Source organism: Eucyclogobius newberryi, unplaced genomic scaffold (genome assembly GCF_026437365.1).
Source record: "Eucyclogobius newberryi isolate DKJ021-1_F unplaced genomic scaffold, fEucNew1.0.hap1 SCAF_2, whole genome shotgun sequence".
NCBI lineage: Eukaryota > Metazoa > Chordata > Actinopteri > Gobiiformes > Gobiidae > Eucyclogobius > Eucyclogobius newberryi.
This window is the reverse complement of record NW_027315834.1, coordinates 11,687,261-11,705,359: the sequence shown is the minus strand read 5'-3', so window position 1 is coordinate 11,705,359 and position 18,099 is coordinate 11,687,261. Positions and strand designations below refer to the sequence as shown.

General features: G+C 39.1%; 1 protein-coding gene across 1 annotated transcript in view; it reads right to left on the bottom strand.

Annotated features, from left to right (window-relative positions):
* Positions 1-18,099, bottom strand: part of bnip3lb (BCL2 interacting protein 3 like b) — a 29,249-nt gene extending 11,150 nt beyond the window's left edge. The window contains exons 1-5 of the mRNA XM_072453489.1: positions 17,854-18,099; positions 7,779-8,010; positions 3,115-3,187; positions 1,040-1,143; positions 251-400 (exon numbers count right to left, since the gene is read on the bottom strand). Of these exons, the coding sequence (XP_072309590.1) occupies positions 251-400; positions 1,040-1,143; positions 3,115-3,187; positions 7,779-8,010; positions 17,854-17,905 (611 nt within the window). The 5' untranslated portion in view covers positions 17,906-18,099. The remainder of the gene's footprint in view (positions 1-250; positions 401-1,039; positions 1,144-3,114; positions 3,188-7,778; positions 8,011-17,853) is intronic.

Sequence of the window (18,099 nt, the reverse complement as noted above, 5' to 3'; positions counted from 1 at the left end):
CTTATATATGTTTTTTTCTTCTCTACTATGCATTTTTTGGCTGGTGCGACTTATAGTCCGGAAAATATGGTAAGCCATAATACCAAGGTCCATGATCCCTAAACTAACCACCTGAGATAATGTGCAGATTAAAGCCTGTAGATGTCAGGTAAATAAGTCAGAATGAGGCTGAATGTTGTTCTAACACAGGCGGAAATGACTGACATCATTTGTTGCCGGGTGCGTGTGACATGTGGTGCAGAGCTCGTACCCGATGCCCAGGGCGAGGATGTGAGAGAGCAGCAGAGACGGGATGAACACTTTGAGGAACTCGGCGGAGAAGATGCCCCCTTTCTTCATGGCTCCGGTTTTCCTCATGCTCAAGGTGACCGAGCGCCGCGGGTGACGGAAGTGGAACTCCCTGCACGGCACACGTTTGGGCTCATTAACGCAACGTAAGTGTGTGACGTTTGTGTGTTTCCTGGTGGTCAGAAAAGCTGTGTGTCATGTGTTTGAGTACCTTCACCATTAAATATATTGTTTTAAGAAGTCAATTAATCACTGATAATGCATTACAGCTATTTGAGCTCAAATTACCTTTATACAATACTATGTAAAATGTTTTCTATTGTTGCTCCGTCCATGCCACTAAGCTAGCTTGTTTGCTAATGGCTGGAGGAGATAAAGGACACTTCAACTCCCCCCGCAACAATAAATGTACTGACTCAGACATACTTTAAGGAGAGTTATTCAGTTCAATTGTGTGTGCGTGATCCCAAAGTCTGTTGATCTGTTCACATGTTTTTAGACGTCATGTACAAACTAAATATCAATCATTTACATGTGTGACTAGACTTTCCTATAGCATAGGATATTGGGCTGTCATCTGCATGAGCCTCTACTGAACAATGGCTGATGATTTACCAAAAATCCACATTCTTCTGTAATAAGTAATCCTTCATAAACCTTTGACCTCTTTACAGCCAGTGCTTCATTAGCCCGGGCCGTAGCCATAGAAACCCTGTGCACTGTGTGGTCGTGGTAACGGCGCGGTACTGACTTGGGGGGAATGTTTTCGGGTCGGCTGGACCAGTCGGCGACCCAGTCTGCGTCCTTCATCAGGATGTCTATGTCCCGCTCCTTCTCCAGGCTGTCAGCTTCTGACTGCAACAAACCAAACACAGGGCTCAGTCAGTACATAACACACACGTATGTAAAGTTTAGAACAGGGGTGGGCCGGGCCTTTCAATCCGGCCCGCCAAGCTTGTCCAAGTAATATTAAAAAAACATTTTTTTATTTTCTTTTTTGTCACAGTCAGTACATAAAACACATGTATGTAAAGTTTAGAAGCATGTCACAGTCAGTACATAAAACACATGTATGTAAAGTTTAGAAGCATGTCAGTCAGTACATAAAACACATGTATGTAAAGTTTAGAAGCATGTCACAGTCAGTACATAAAACACATGTATGTAAAGTTTAGAAGCATGTCAGTCAGTACATAAAACACATGTATGTAAAGTTTAGAAGCATGTCACAGTCAGTACATAAAACACATGTATGTAAAGTTTAGAAGCATGTCAGTCAGTACATAAAACACATGTATGTAAAGTTTAGAAGCATGTCACAGTCAGTACATAAAACACATGTATGTAAAGTTTAGAAGCATGTCAGTCAGTACATAAAACACATGTATGTAAAGTTTAGAAGCATGTCACAGTCAGTACATAAAACACATGTATATAAAGTTTAGAAGCATGTCAGTCAGTACATAAAACACATGTATGTAAAGTTTAGAAGCATGTCACAGTCAGTACATAAAACACATGTATGTAAAGTTTAGAAGCATGTCAGTCAGTACATAAAACACATGTATGTAAAGTTTAGAAGCATGTCACAGTCAGTACATAAAACACATGTATGTAAAGTTTAGAAGCATGTCAGTCAGTACATAAAACACATGTATGTAAAGTTTAGAAGCATGTCACAGTCAGTACATAAAACACATGTATGTAAAGTTTAGAAGCATGTCAGTCAGTACATAAAACACATGTATGTAAAGTTTAGAAGCATGTCACAGTCAGTACATAAAACACGTATGTAAAGTTTAGAAGCATGTCAGTCAGTACATAAAACACATGTATGTAAAGTTTAGAAGCATGTCACAGTCAGTACATAAAACACATGTATGTAAAGTTTAGAAGCATGTCAGTCAGTACATAAAACACATGTATGTAAAGTTTAGAAGCATGTCACAGTCAGTACATAAAACACGTATGTAAAGTTTAGAAGCATGTCAGTCAGTACATAAAACACATGTATGTAAAGTTTAGAAGCATGTCACAGTCAGTACATAAAACACATGTATGTAAAGTTTAGAAGCATGTCAGTCAGTACATAAAACACATGTATGTAAAGTTTAGAAGCATGTCACAGTCAGTACATAAAACACATGTATGTAAAGTTTAGAAGCATGTCACAGTCAGTACATAAAACACGTATGTAAAGTTTAGAAGCATGTCAGTCAGTACATAAAACACATGTATGTAAAGTTTAGAAGCATGTCACAGTCAGTACATAAAACACATGTATGTAAAGTTTAGAGGAAGGTCTTAGTCAGTACATAAAAACAAAAGTCTAAAAGGAATAATTATGAGTTTAAAATTAATCAAGATAATAAGATTCTGACATTTAAACCCATGTCATATTTGCTCCACATGTTCAGGCTTCAGGCTTCTAGATAGAGCATATTTACGGATTAGGAGTATAATTGATGAAAATCTAAAATAGTTTATTCTTTTTTGACACTTTGATTTAATAATGTGTTTGTCTTTAATATAAAAAGGTCTGCAAGTATTTTAGAGCCTGTAAAGTCCATATAATGATAATAACGTTTGTTTAGATTCATTGCTCCAGCCCTACTTCTTAGATCAGTTTACTCCCTTTGTCTCAGTCCTTTAGATGGTAATGTCCAGCAGAAATAACACATTCATTTTCACTTTCTTCACACAATTACAGCAGCACTTCACCTTCACTCTATACTCGGTCGCCACAGTGATCACGCCGCATCAGGCCGTAAGCCTTTTGCTGCAGACGCATTTTGGAGTCGTCACCATGACAACGGCCGCACTTACTTGGCTGTCTCTCCTGGTGTCAACGTCGAAGATGATCTGCCCCTCGTCCTGCGGGCTGTGGGGCCGCGGGGGGCTGACGACACAAACAAACAAACAAACAAACAAAGGCACCGTTAGTCGACGAACACACTTGTCTACAGTTCTGTCAATAAGGACGGACACAAAGAATCAACCATGTTCATTCAGGGGCTCGAAAGAAGCACATGTTACACTACTAATATTATTACCCAGTGGTGATTAGGGATGTCACAATATAAAAGGTTAGTGTTGTGCAAAAAACAGCACAATTTAACGATTGTTGACACCCTGACCAAAGTCTAAAATACCCTTCCTCACTAGCTTTATGAAAAAAAACTTTCTGAAGGAAAAAACTAACAATGTTGTCATGTGCTTTACATGTAGTTTTACTTTTTTGGAGCATAGATTGAACTGAAATCCCTCATGGTTGCTGCCTACAACTATCACTATTAAAATGGTTTACTTATTTACGATCATATTGTGACCTGAATAGTTGTTAAAATAATAACTATTTTTTATCTAAATATAAAAAGTATATTAAAAAGAAACAATGAAACAAAACAAGACCAGAGAGGGAACAGTAGAAAAAAAAATCTAAATAAATGAAGGTGCATACTGATAATCAGTTGGACTGATTTAAAAAAAAAAAAAGAGTTGGACTTTGTGGCTAGGTGTTTATTTTTTTATTTAGTTCATTTTATTGTATTTCTATAATTTCTTTGTGATTTTAATGCATTTTTCTTGCTGTGTGAAGCACTTTGAATTGCCTTGCGTATGAAATGTGCTCTACAAATAAACTTACCTTACTGTATAAAGCAAAAAAACTATTTTAAACTGGCAAATTTTGTCCACACTTATGACATAATGGACACACGCGAATGTCCATTATAATGTCTGTCTAGTTCTGGATTGTCAGTGCAAATTGTATCATCATTTTTTTGGGGGGCAATGTGTGTGTTAAATGGCTCAGATTAAAAGTCTGCAGTGTTACTTTTAGTCAAGACAAAAATCTAATGAAATTGAGGAATGGGATTGATCAAAAGGAGGAATGAAGCCATGATACTTTTCTTTTTTGTCATATTGCTCAGCCCTGCAGGATGGACCTTTCCTGAAGAGCTTTGGATTGGTCTGGAGCTACATCCAATATAAGACAGTAGTTATTTTGTGTTGAAAATGGCATGTCATTTTTCTCTTTGACATGACGTGACCTGCAGCAACTTCTGAGCGATCGAGAGCAGCGGACCGATAAAAATCATTCAGGAATCATCACATTTATCGACAGCAAGTCAATCATCTACCTAAAAAGAATCAGACCCTGCAAGCCCAACTGAGTGTTTGTTTTGTGCTGCGCTTGAACTGAAGCCTTATTTAACGTTGCATATTTGTCATACTTTAGGGTTTAGTTTCACTAAAAAGTCACCATGGCAAAACATGATATCAAGCTTAAAGTTTGTTAACTTCCTCACTAATCTCCACTAATCTTGAAAGCAGTTTGGTTTCTTATGTAATATTTGTTCATAATCACGTGTGTAATATGACTTATCGAGTGTGTTTTCAAATGGACGTAAACAGCCTCAGGTGACTCATGACCAGCTGACTAAGCCCCGCCCCCACTGTGACCCAAAGGTTAAGAAACAAACTCATGATGTGGAGCGAGAGTATCAATGTATTCAGAGAAAGCAAACGTACTATTTTCTGAGCAGTGCCATTCAAATGTGAGAACTCTGACACAATAATGTCATGAAGTTTCATTTTTCAGAAGTAGCTCCAAACCCAGAGGTATAAAATGTTCAAGGAGACAGCTTTTGGCAAAAGTTACTGAAACTGAAAAAAAGTACTTGAAATTGTGAACATATTTGGTACAAACAGAGTTGAGTTTGTACATTTTGCACAAGCTTAACATTTCCAGCAGACTAAGTTCCCCGCTTTTGTCCCGCCTCCTGACTTTAACTGGAGATAAACTAACCCAGTGGTGCTCATTTTTTTTTCTAACATGGACAAAATGAACGCACTCAGTGGACAAAAGAGAATGAGCAAAGAGAATGACCAAGTGTAATCCACTCAGACTTGGCTCTATTCTATTGCACAAAACTACTGTTGAGAAAAAGGCAAATTTGTGACATAATTCCGACGTGTGAAATGAGATTTGTGAGCTCCTGACTTGTTCCTCGTTCATGTGTGCGCTCTGATCCCGGTCACTGAGCTCAACATGTGAACACTTGGTATGTTAATGACACCAACACAAAACCGCAGCCCGCTCGGAGATGAGCGCGAGCAGCCGCAGAGCCCGCTGTCTCCGGGTCAGAGCTAAAACACCATTTGTTTAGCGTGACCCTAAACCGTGACACGTAGACTTAGTGAAGAGATTAAAGTGAATTGCAATGTTGTTATATGGCCTGAAATAACCCGTCTCGCTGCCAATGCACAATGTCAACTCGGGTCGGTTTAGATGGATTGAAATAGAACGATAGTCTGCATGTTTAACGAAAAAAAGGACTTTGAATGTGTTGAGTCAATCGTAATCTTAATTTGCTTCATCGATTTTCCCTTCTGCTGCATTTTCCTGGCAAAGATGAGAACAAACATAAGATTCCTCGCATTGGATTTCACTAGAGCAGGGCAATATATACAAGTTTACATAATATTGTGCATGTTGTTTTGAAGATATGCTAAATTAGAATATGGAGTATATCGTTTAAAGTAAAATTCAAGGTAATGTGATATTTCTGCACTTTTGTGATTAATTTGACAGATATTTCACGTTAGTTTGATAATTAAACATCCACTAACACGTTTAAAGACACATTTTAGCACATATCTGCTGGATTGACGCAATATCAAAACCAAAAAGATACATACACAATCATTTCTGTCAAAGTCTCCAGTGTATACATGACATTTCAATAATCTCACAACTCAACAAATCAGATTATGATGAGATTTCTGGTGTGCGTGTAAGCATAGTTAACATAGCAAATGTCTATTAAGCTGATGATCGTTATTTTATAGTCGTTTATGAGAAGGAACCAGTAGCTTTGAGCCCATTTACAGGAGCAAAACGTGCTGAACTACCGGTACTGCAGCAGATTCACAAAGACCAGCGAGATGACCTTTTGGGAAGAAGCCCGTTTACACATCCTTTAAAGATGAACAGTTTAAGGTCATGAAAGTTCAGAGACACTGGATTTACAGGCCATAAAACTCACTCAGATGACCGTTCTAACCAGTTTAGAGAGCAGAATTAACACAGACTAACCATTACACACCCAGAAACACGGCTATAGATAAGATATGATAAGATATTCCTTTATTGTCCACACATGGGGAAATTTCATTGTTGCAACGCAGGTAGATACAGAGGAAAGGGACAGATAACTTATAGGAAGTTAAAAAAAAACACTCTTAATAGAAGAACTCTTATAAACAAAACACTCATAAACACAAACCTCCCATAGACAGAACCTCTCATTTCTTAATAAGGAATGGAGGGGGGGAAATAGACAAGAGCTCATTCACATGACATCACACGAGCGCCCCCAGGCTTGTTTCGCCATATTGTCCGTCTGCTGATCGTGTTTACCACTACAAGCCCATTCAATACTGCCGTCTGTCTGCTTCGATTTACAACGAAACACGGTTCGGAGAGGCCCAAAACCTCATAAATGATATCACACGCTTTACTATAATCTAAATGGTGAAGGTATGTGTGGCAGTCGGGTGCAGCAACCGGGAAGATAAACGGAGAGAAGTTCTATCAGATAAAACAGAAACCCAGAAAGAAGAGCGCGATGGACAGCTGCGATAAAACGATCAGACTATGTAGTCATTTTATATTTGTTGAGTTACTATTTGTAGTGAATTGAAAGAGTCCATCACTCGCGCGGCGGCGGGAGCGGCGCGCTGTAGAAGGAGCTGACAGCTGTTCAGCCCCGTGCAGGTGCGCGAACTCCGGGCATGCAGGCTCACGCACTGCTGCCTGCGCTGGAGCTCCGGATATATCAAGTCTAAAGTGTACTGAGCACGCTGTAGAATTAACAGCAGTTTTATGTAGGCGTGTAGACCCTTTGTTCAAAATTGGGACTTGTGAACCATTAGATCAGTGGGCTTGAATCGTAAATGTCCGGGGTACGAGATATCCGAAAGAGTCGGTGATTTAGGCATCAGATATGGAGTTGATTGATCGCAGCTTTTCTAAATATTGACCTTTTGTGTAGCTCATCCAAGGGGTTTGTGGGATCTGAAAGCACTGGGGCCTCCACAATTTACATTTGAGATCACTTTTCACACTATCAGTGCAAAGGAACGCAACAAGGGACGGACAAAGGGGCGGCAACGTATGCGATCACATAGTTTGTGACGTCGGTGAATGGGCTCTATAGTACTGTAAAGTGAGACGAGGGGACGTTCTTGCCTTCTCATTCTTGTGATCCTGTTCTAAAGAAGTCCAGAGACTGTAAATCAGCCGGCGACATGACATGAGAATCCTCTCCAAAGAGAACCAGTGGAAACATGGCTTAATTTGTCTCTGTTTACGCCAACACTAATAATAAATCATATGCGGTGCCCAAACAGAAGTACGTTCAGCTCTCTCGTTACTTTTGAGTGACGGTCTGGACTGGACTTTGGGTGCCCGTCCCCAGTTGTACCTGTCGCAGGAGGAGTTGCTGCGGCTGGACTCGTGCTGAGCGTCCAGTAGGATCTTCTCCATGTCGCCGTTGTGGATGGACGAGGACGAGGGGACGTGTTCCAGGCCCCCTGCCATGGCTTCCTCCTCCTCCTCCTCCTCCACCTGGGGCAGCAGGGGCAGCAGGGGCGAGGAGGGCGGGTCAGAGGGGGCGGCCGACGTGCCTCTGTGCATCTCCAACTCCACCCAAGAGCCTGCGAAAACACAACAGATTCATACTTCTGTCATTTCTTCTACATCACACGATAAATATGATACGACTTCTGCCTTCAGATTAACCATTTACATCATATTTTATCTATTGTCTGATATAGAAGAAAAACTATTCGAAAAGAGACAAGATGAGTATTCTTAACTTACAACAGATTCATGTTTTTATTGATATGAATGTAGAAATTATGTATTTGATCATTTTATTTACTTACAATTAGAGGTGGCCTATATATTGAATGATTACAAAAAAAAAAAATCATGTAATATAGAAAAATCCATTTAGCCTCAGAACAAATACATCGTAAAAGATTTATAATATTTCAGGTGACAATGAGCAAATTGTGCATCGTCTGCATCTCTCCTCGAAGCAGGAAGTATGCCGTTAAAATGAGATGTTAGGAAGGCATAAGGAAAGGAAAAAGCTTGTGACAGCTGTAATGAGTTTAAGATTAACTAGTTCTGTGTTTCATATTTTTAAGACCATTTAAGGCCCTTCATCCACAACCATCACCACGGGGCTCTCCAGACACGACTTTGAGCATGTTTAAGATGTTCTGGATTGACGTGCTCCACTTCCTGCCAATGTTACACCAAATACTGATTTTTGGCCTTTTTGCACAGATGCTATACAAGTTTTGAAAAAAATATATAATATTTAGGCCTATAAATGAATAAGCAAACAAAATCCACACATTTTGAAGTGAAAGGGTGGATAGGATTTTTTCGTTAGGTATAGATCAATAATGTGTGTCACAATGATTACTATATCAATATATTGTTGAGCTAGTTGCATCCTGCTTCAGGTTTATTGTGGCATTAATTGGCTTCATCTTTTCTCAAGCGTGAGAAAAACTTTGTACCAACTGTGTTTCGAGGAGCCAGTAACTTTACAACTGCCATCAAGGCCACTGCCCGCAGCCAATCAGAGCAACTGGTTTGGTGTCAAAACAAGTCGCGTAATGCTCAAGAAAAAACATTCAATGCATTTTATTATCTGCACATGGATTCAAAAGTGTCAGCTGAGAATGACAACGCTACAGTAAACAGAGCTTTGTGTCACAGGTGATGAAACGCACTCGCTGAATAAAAGTAAAACAAGAATGTACCGTACATCATAAATAAATAAAAAGTATCAATTTAATGCTCCTGAATATTGACAGTAAAATATGGGATCAGCTTTTTACTGCAACTTTCATATCAGACCCATGCGTGCCACAATCACCAGCCAAGGCCTCGTATCAAGCCTTTTCCTCTCAATGCATTTAAATCAAGGCTTTAAGAATTGCAACAACACAATATGGAACACTTGATTGGCTGGAGGATATTCTTCACAGTTTAGATCAGCGGGGGAATCAAACCGGGGACCATCTTGTTATGAGGCAAGAGTTAAAAGATGCTGAGATAAACAGATCCTTGGCTCAGGGAAACGTGGATGTCAGATGTGGAGGTCAGAGATGTCGACCAATAACAAGCAAAACGTTCTGATATTTTGTAACATTTCTAGAAACTAGAGAACGTTTTTCGGGACGTGGAGGCACTGAAAACGACATCCTGTTTGAGCAGTGAGTTATGCGTGATAAGATTAAGCTACAGTAAATAAACGTGTGTATTCTTCTCAGAGGAAGCCCACGCAGAGCTCAGCTGACGGCGCAAGAACCGTTTGGACCAAGTTACAGATCATTGTTTTGTATTCACATCCGAAACTACAAAAAACTAGAAATTAATGGAGCAAAAACTTTATTTGAAAAACTGAATGGGCCAAACAACAATAAATGTCTGCGTTTGAAAAAAACCTGCTACATTTTCATGAACATCTTTGTAAGTCCCCGTAAAAATGTATTTTGGGGGAGTTTTAAGTATTCATTGCTGCTCCCCGCTGTCTCTGGGCGGAAAACCAGCCTTATAAAATTTGCTGACATTGACCCAAAGACAAATGGGCTTTTTTAAAATATTTGTGACATTTTTTTGTATGATTATACAGTCTTAATATGATAAAGAATGAAAAAGCTGTAAAAGAAAGGGTTTCGCATGCATTTTTTGGCAATGTATTTTCACAAGGGTCCTACAGGGAGAGTGCGCTATCACCAGAGCTACTTAGTTCTGCGTTAAAATGTGCACTAACTATGTAAACTTCCTATATTCTGTGATCTGTCCTTTTCCTCTGTATCTACTGCGTTGTATCAATGAAATTTCCCCATGTGTGGACAATAAAGGATTATCTTATCTTATCTTAAAACAATCATCACAAACAACAACTCTACAGTAATTCCATAAGCAAACAACAACAAATAAACAAAAAAAACATTTAAAGCAGGTACCATTAAAAGTACTAGTAGATACTCTTGAAACGCCTAAAAATCTTTGTGGATTTGCCCGAGTTTAGCTTCATGTGGAAGCTAAGAACCTGCTCAGGTTTCTAGACCATCTACCAAATATGACCCTTACAAAATAGCCTTCTTATTTCTACGGTTTTATTCTCATGCCACCTGCTGGATAACATTAAGTTTCCATTAATGGACTCACAATTTTTCAATAAAATCCAACAACAGTTTCTATGAAAGGCTGTTTATTATTTGTTGAGAAAAGGGATTTCTATTAAATTTGTAGTTAAGTAAGTTTCACAAAATATTAGGGAAGGTAATGTGGCAGCAGCAAACTTCACCAGTTTAGGAAAGAATGCCCTTCCTACCTACCCACTTAAAAAAAATGGTAGGGTTACACCAAACATACAATTCATTTTGGATCTTTTTTTTGCCTTCAAAGTTAAAAAAAAAAAAAAAAAATTACCTACCTACCTAATTTACCTTTACCCACTTGAAAAATGGTGGGTCGGGTTACAGCAAACAGACAATTTATTTGGGGCAGCCTTATAAGGTGTATTTCTGCATTAAATAATTACTGCCAAAAAGTTAATTTAATTCATCCAAAATACATTAGAATAGATTTCCATTCTATCAAACAAAAACTTCCCATGTGTACAGTGCAAGACGAACAGCAGGTGTGTCAATCATTGTGTATTTCTAGGAACTGCAAAACCTAAACACGCCTCCAGCAAAAACAGAACATCAGCGGACAAAAATAGAGTGCAAAGCCTGGCCTGGCCCTGCGTTTACAACAGGCCCGTACCGATTTCATCATTTCCAGAGGTTGTGGATGAGGGTTCGCTTGTGGTTGAGGGTTTGGTTGTGTCGGGTTAAGCGGTGTCAAGAGCCCGGTGTTCACAGTTCAGTGACTGGTTATGGAGCTCCACAGGGAGAACATAACGCCTGCTCCTCCCAGAGACGTGAGCTCCGGCAGGGACGACACCACGTGGAGGAGGGGCTCGGGATCAGGAGCGAGTTTAACAGGAGAAACTCTCACTGTAATATTAAACAACTAGGCCTGGATGATGGACGAAAATATCTGCTGCGAGATTCTTGTAAAATGGTTTATAACATTTGAAAGAAGACTGAAATAAACGACTTCACGAATACAAAAGTCATGCATTTCAGAAAGCTTTGTTCCGTTACCATTTTATTGAGTTTGAATTTATTGAGGCTAATAAATTGTCTGGTCCCAGAACTTGATTAACTTCAGCCCATAAGAAGATGAGAAGTTTATAAATGCTTTGAAACCAAAAAAAAAAAAAAAGGACAATCAACACAAGATGGTTTGTGTGTTTGACGTTCAATAAAACAGTTGGCTAATGTTAGCTTGTGAATTTGTTGGCACAAAAGGAGGTTTGTTTAACAGCACAAATCAGATCGCCTGATGTAGATTGAAAGAATGCTCAGATTAAACTCTAACATGAGGAACAGAGCAGTCAATAGGGCTGTAGATGTTAAATAATTCTATTGCTATGATTTTTAGTCTATATTATTATACTTTTATATCGCAGGGGAGTGTTTAGTCTCTAGATACTTTAGGGGAAATCGGGATGAGCCTTATATGGACCTCATAATATCAGAGCTCAGTGGCTGCTCTGAATCTAAATCAAATAAAAATAAAAAGCATTGGCCATTAAAAAAAATTGCAATCCATCTCTACTTTTAATTCCAAGTTACCAAGCTACTACAAATTGTCAGCACCAATAAGAACTACTGGTTTGGCAGAATCTCACCTGAAGCATTCAAGGACCTTAAGGGCGTCAGGTGCTCGGGCTTTTTAAAAACATATTGACCAACTTCCAACAGCCTCGTCACAGCTTCAGCTCCTGTGACAGGGAGGAAGCGCTGACCTCGCACAGAGTAAACAGAGTTAAAAGGGGTTTAAGAGGTCAAGCCCAGGACACTTGAACCATCAACACAAGCAACAAACAACTGAGCTGGAGTTCACATGCCAACATCAACACCGTCAAACACAACTGAAAGTCACACTGAGCAGAACAAGTTCAAGTCTTCGATCTTGTCTTAAGGTTAATGTGAACTTCACTGTCTCTCTAGGTATGTGTCCTCTGCATCTGACCCATCCCTCATTGCTGCTGCTGGGGCATCTCCTCAGTAGCAGCAGATCGGGCCGTTCAGAAACCCATCCTGATGCCACACTGTTCTCAGGATGGGCTGGTCGTCACGGCAATGCAGAGTTCAGCTGTCGGGGGGGTTTTAGGGGAGACGGACAGGACGTGCCCTCACTGATCCTCCGCTGCTTTACCCCCGACAGAGGGTCTGAGGGAGGGCGAGAGGGGCAGCAGGCTGGTGCGGGATGGCCGAGATCAAGAGACTTATGTAAGAATGTTTATGGCTCCAGGAAAAGAACCGAAATGACAGACGACACAAGCTACGACGAGCCGCTGGATCTGATAAAGGCAAAGCAACTATTGTGGCCACAGCAGCTTCTCAGACACCAATGTCACACTGTAAAACCAACCAGGGGCATGTTTGTGGCCACAGTGCCGCGCATAACTTCACTGGATTGGATGATAGGGGCAAGAATAGTGGCCGATATTGACAAAGATGAATAACTCAATATATTTTTTATTCCCTCGATGACAATACTTGGATCATAATGTTCCCTCAGAAATGTGCTACAAACGTGCACCTGTGAAAATCTTGGTTGCGGTCCAAACACTGAACAAAAAATGAATAAACTTTCAAACTAATGACTTAAGTGTTTAATAGGGCTGGCAACTAATCTTTAGCTAATCAATTAGTCCAGTGATTATTCGTTCAATTTTTACTATATTTGACCCAGATGAAGCTGAAGTGAAGCCATATGAGGATCCTGGTGGCACCTGATTGCATGAAGAGCACGATCTTTGTGTCTGATCCTCAAATATAACAGTTGGAAATTAGCCTTGTTAAAACTGTCTGTATGCTAAAGTTTATTAGCATACCCACACAATAATATGTAAACTAGCATTAGCTTTGGCTGCTAACGACCTGAAACAAAACAGCTCAGCCTCAGTCTGGAGTGATTTCTCTAAGTCCACTGGTCCCTCCTGACCACAATAATACATTTCTGGACAAACGGGGCCTTTGGGGATGAAGAAGAAGAAAACTCCTTTGTTTTGAGACTTTTTGTTGAAACAGCCCAGAGTGAACATGCAGCTTTTGTCTTCAAGATGGCAGTAGCAACGAGTGTGTGACATCACTTCAGACCCATGAAGAAAGGAAAGGTTTTAAAATGTACTTCAAATTGTGGACGTAGCTAAAGAACTTAATATATCACAAAATACTGGTTACGGGCCGAAGCAGCAGCGTCGGATATCAGCTCAAAAAAGAATCCTTATCACGCTATTATTCCCAGAGCACACAATCCCACTTTTCTTCCAGCGTTGACAGTGGCTCTTGGGTTTATTTTGGGCCACAGGTTTACTTCCCATTGCTGACTCACGGGCGAAGGGCCACGATTGTTCAGAGAGCCGAGCGGAATCCTGATAAAAGTGAGCCAAAGTTGAGCGTCTGTGTTGTTGACTGAAAGGCCCAGGACTAAACCAACAGAAAGGACCTAACAACACACGTCAGCAGGACAGTGGTAGAGGCCGATAATGACCAAAGTATAACCACTACTGCACCGCTGATCGCCACAAATCCAACGAGGTAGAAATTGGAGGCATCAAATGTCTTTTGTACCTTTAACAGTAAAAAGTATCCAAGTGGTTTCCTGTAATGTGTGGGTCAGAAGTGGGAAATAGAACGTCTACAAGATAATAACAGCTTTTTATCGCTATGAAGGAAAATCTAAAGTAGAACTGGAGACATTTAGTCGTTTAGTCAATGTTGTCTAGTCGACCAATTATTTTGGGGTGGTTTTAAAGGATTTATTTAGCAGCAGAGGAAAAAGCATTGAAATTGCGGTGTGAATTGTGAGTTTAATTTGGCTTTGCAGGAATAAACGCACCATTTATAATTTAGTATTTTGGATTTGTAATAATGTAATCTGTAATCTGGTGGTCGTGTCAGAGCAAATTAAGCAATATTATGATTATTTGGTTGATAATTGTGATCATTTAAATCACAATATAATCCTAAAAATTAAAAACCACTCAAAAGAAGCAAAATGTTGTTTTAGTCACAACATTTTGTATAGTCTCTAAATATAAAGTACTTGTGTTATCTCAATTTCAAACTTGAGAAATTGTAATGTGTTTGATGAGATTTTGCGAATAATTGTTTATTTTTTCTCACAATAAATCGGAACGCTAAAATGTTACATAATATACAGTACAGTCGAATCATAGAAATACTCTTGAATTGGTCTTTGGTCGACGACATTCCTTGGACCCCCTGTCAAAGACCAATTCAAGCGTTCCGTGACAGTTATTAATCCTTATTTCTTGTCATCGTTGGTTAATCCGCTTCTCCATGTTTCATGTCAGAAAAAAATAATTTTAAAAAATTCACTTTTTGTGCAATACTTGCATCTCGTGACACTTAAAAGTACGGCTGCAACCAACAATTCTGTTTGGTAATCGATTACTCTTTCTATTAATTGATTAAATTGCGAAAGGCTCAGGAATATATGACATTTTGACCAGATTAGATGAGAACATCTTCAGTTTATTTACAGCACAATCCCTTTTTCATTCAAACCAGCTCATTTTACACTTTATGTTTGTCATTTTGGGTTAGTTACTGCTCTGTCTGAGGCACTAAACTTCTTTCAGCACGACACATTTTGGAATCCAGATAGCTACGATTAAAATACTAAATTCATTTAGATCCTTTCAACAAACGATTAGCTGCGATTAATCAATTAGCTTGTTAATCAGATATATTTTAGAACATTACTGAGTTACAACTGTATCTGAATGTGGTTAAGTGAATTCAGAATAAATATTTATGGCTCAGACACAAACTATTTAAATGTTGTTAATAATTAAGCAACTGAGAAACTCGACCCACTCGCCGACAGATACATGTTGTAGAGCTTTACCTCGATTAATATTCTTTGTCAGAAACGTAATTCATTATCCAAATCATTTTCCGTCACCACAATCAATATACAATTCTTCATTTTGCATATATATTTTGAATTCACCGTTCATGTCCTTTATTTAGTTTTTCATGTCCATGCTCAATTTTTCTAAATAAAACCCATCAGACCAATAACTGCAGTGAATATTAAGCGTTTTATTCATTCAAATTACAGTTTAAGTAACAAGTAAATTGGTAATGATTGATGGTAACGAATATTTCAGGCGCATTGTAAAGAGTTTTTTAGTTGTATAAATGGAAACAAAACAAAAACTCTTTAGATGTCAGTTAATCATTGTAAATATGCCGTTTACAATGATGAAAGGAGCAGGGTTTACAAGATTTATCTTCTTCCTGTTTTTGTTCATGCCAATAATGATAATGGATGTAATCATTACAGGTAGTTGGAACCGTTTTTGTAAAAATGGTGCAAACTAAATTAAATGGCATGAACAACAAAAATAAAACATTTTACATCCAGTCGCCTCCATTCAGAACATTCTAACATGTCTATTTATGGGTTTCAGCTTCCTGTTATGCAATATTTTGTGAACTGTTCTCTAAATCTAAAGATACATTTTGCTTTCATTTGCTAAAGTTTATTTATTTGAGACAGGGTAATGACAAATTTATATCGCAATTGTTTTTGGACATTTACTTGATATTCACATTTTGCGTATTATCATCAAAATAAATAAAAATGACTTTCGTCTAGCAAATCTACCAAACAGAGTATTTTTGAGCATGATACTTTATAACATAGTATATGTTTTAATAATAACCATATACTATATGTTATACATGAATCTCAACCAAGACATTTTAGCACTTTCCTGATGCCTTGTTAAAATAACCCGAGATAATGCAAAAATAATATTGAGATATTCATTTTTGTTTATCGGCCACCTAATTGCAACGGTCCTAATTTCTCACCATTCTGAATCCCATGAACAGAAAAACCCAGGCCTTTATAGAACCACCCTCCTCTACAGCCTGTGCCTCGCTGCATTGCTCGTCCACCTTACTCATGTCCATAACATCTGTCCCCTTGTCACCAGGGCTTTAAATAGCCTGTAGACTCATGGCCCACGCTGTGAGGTAAAAACTTGCACCAGAGCGCACCCAGGGCCCCCCCTCCCGGGCACAGAGTTCGGACAGTGCTGCCATAAACAAGCTTTGTTTAAGTGGACTGGAGCGCGCAAAGCCAGACACTAAACAGTCATTTACTTTCATTACAACAGCAGCAGGTCGACCCACTGAGCCCCATGCGGGCCAGTACGTTAATACAAGGCCTGTTCTTGTTTTTAATCTAATAAAACATTTAATTTATGATATCGATTGTGTGGCAAAAATAAACCTATACAAACATGTTGGGTAAAACACATTGTCAGAATGTTCAAAATGATGGAAGACTGGTGACTGGAGAAAAAAATAAAGTCCACCATGATGCATTTTCAATTTCTAAGATCCAGACACTAATGATCTTAAGTCTTTATAACTAAAAGAATAGTATTAGTTTTGACATTTCCATGGTTGAAATGCTAGTTTGTTCGCTTTTCTGTTACAAAAGGATGAAAAAACACAAAAACAACAATTTTCTACCCTCAAAAGGCGTATTTTTAATAATGCACGATATTGTGAGGTTGCTGGATAAAAATTTTAAATTAATGTGACGCCAACATTTCTGTGAGTATTTGTGCAGTAAAACCTAAAACTCTGGCTTTGGTATTCATCAAAATGTCACTCACATTTATCTGAGGCTTTAATTTTCCAATAACCAACTTCTGACATATTGTAGTAAATACCAGTTTCTCCATAGAAATCACATTACGATCCCCGTTGTTTTTGCCCCACATCCCGGGAATTAAGAATGAATTAGTCTTAAACTTTTAAGGGGTTAGATCTGGTAAACATTTTACATAAGGTTAGCCACATTAGCAGTGTTGATAAAACTCTCATTATCTACTGAACTTTTTTTTATTTATTTTTTTACAAACGTATAATTTGTGTATGCGTGAATTTAAGATGAAGTTAACAGTTTTATCATTTCAGAAACATCGAAAGAAAAATGTATATATTTTCTTAATCTGCCCCTATTTTTGCTAGCTCTTCCATCACGCCTTGTTGACAAACGTTAATCCCGCCTCCTTCCTCGTTGTCACACCGCTGATTGGTTGCCTCACACGTCCGTTAAGAAAAACGGCAATCCCATTGGTCTAGACAATGTCAATAACCACCAGAACATAGCGTACCTTCCTCTATGTAGTTTCACAGCAAAAACAGATGAAAAATAATGACCCAACGCGTACAAATAACACCAAACACACACAGTCGCGCTCGTCGTGAGATACACACGGAGCGTTTCTACCGTTTGCACACGCGCTGACACGCCTTTGAACCAGATAAATGACAAAAAAAAACCTGTCTTACCGTTGAGCTCTGCGTTGTTGTCTGTGGAAGAAGCGTTAGCCGCGTCGGACATGGCTGGAGCAGCACAGGGCGGGTTTCATACAAGAGTCAGTCAGTGGCGCTTTTCGGTGCACATTCAGCCGTGCACTATCACCACAGCAAGCGGGGAGACGGCGTGTGTTTGAGGGAAGAGAGCTCCGGGGGCAGAGGCTCTACTGTTCAGGCGGACTGATGTGTTGTGTGCGCGCTCCGTGGCTGTCGCCTTCC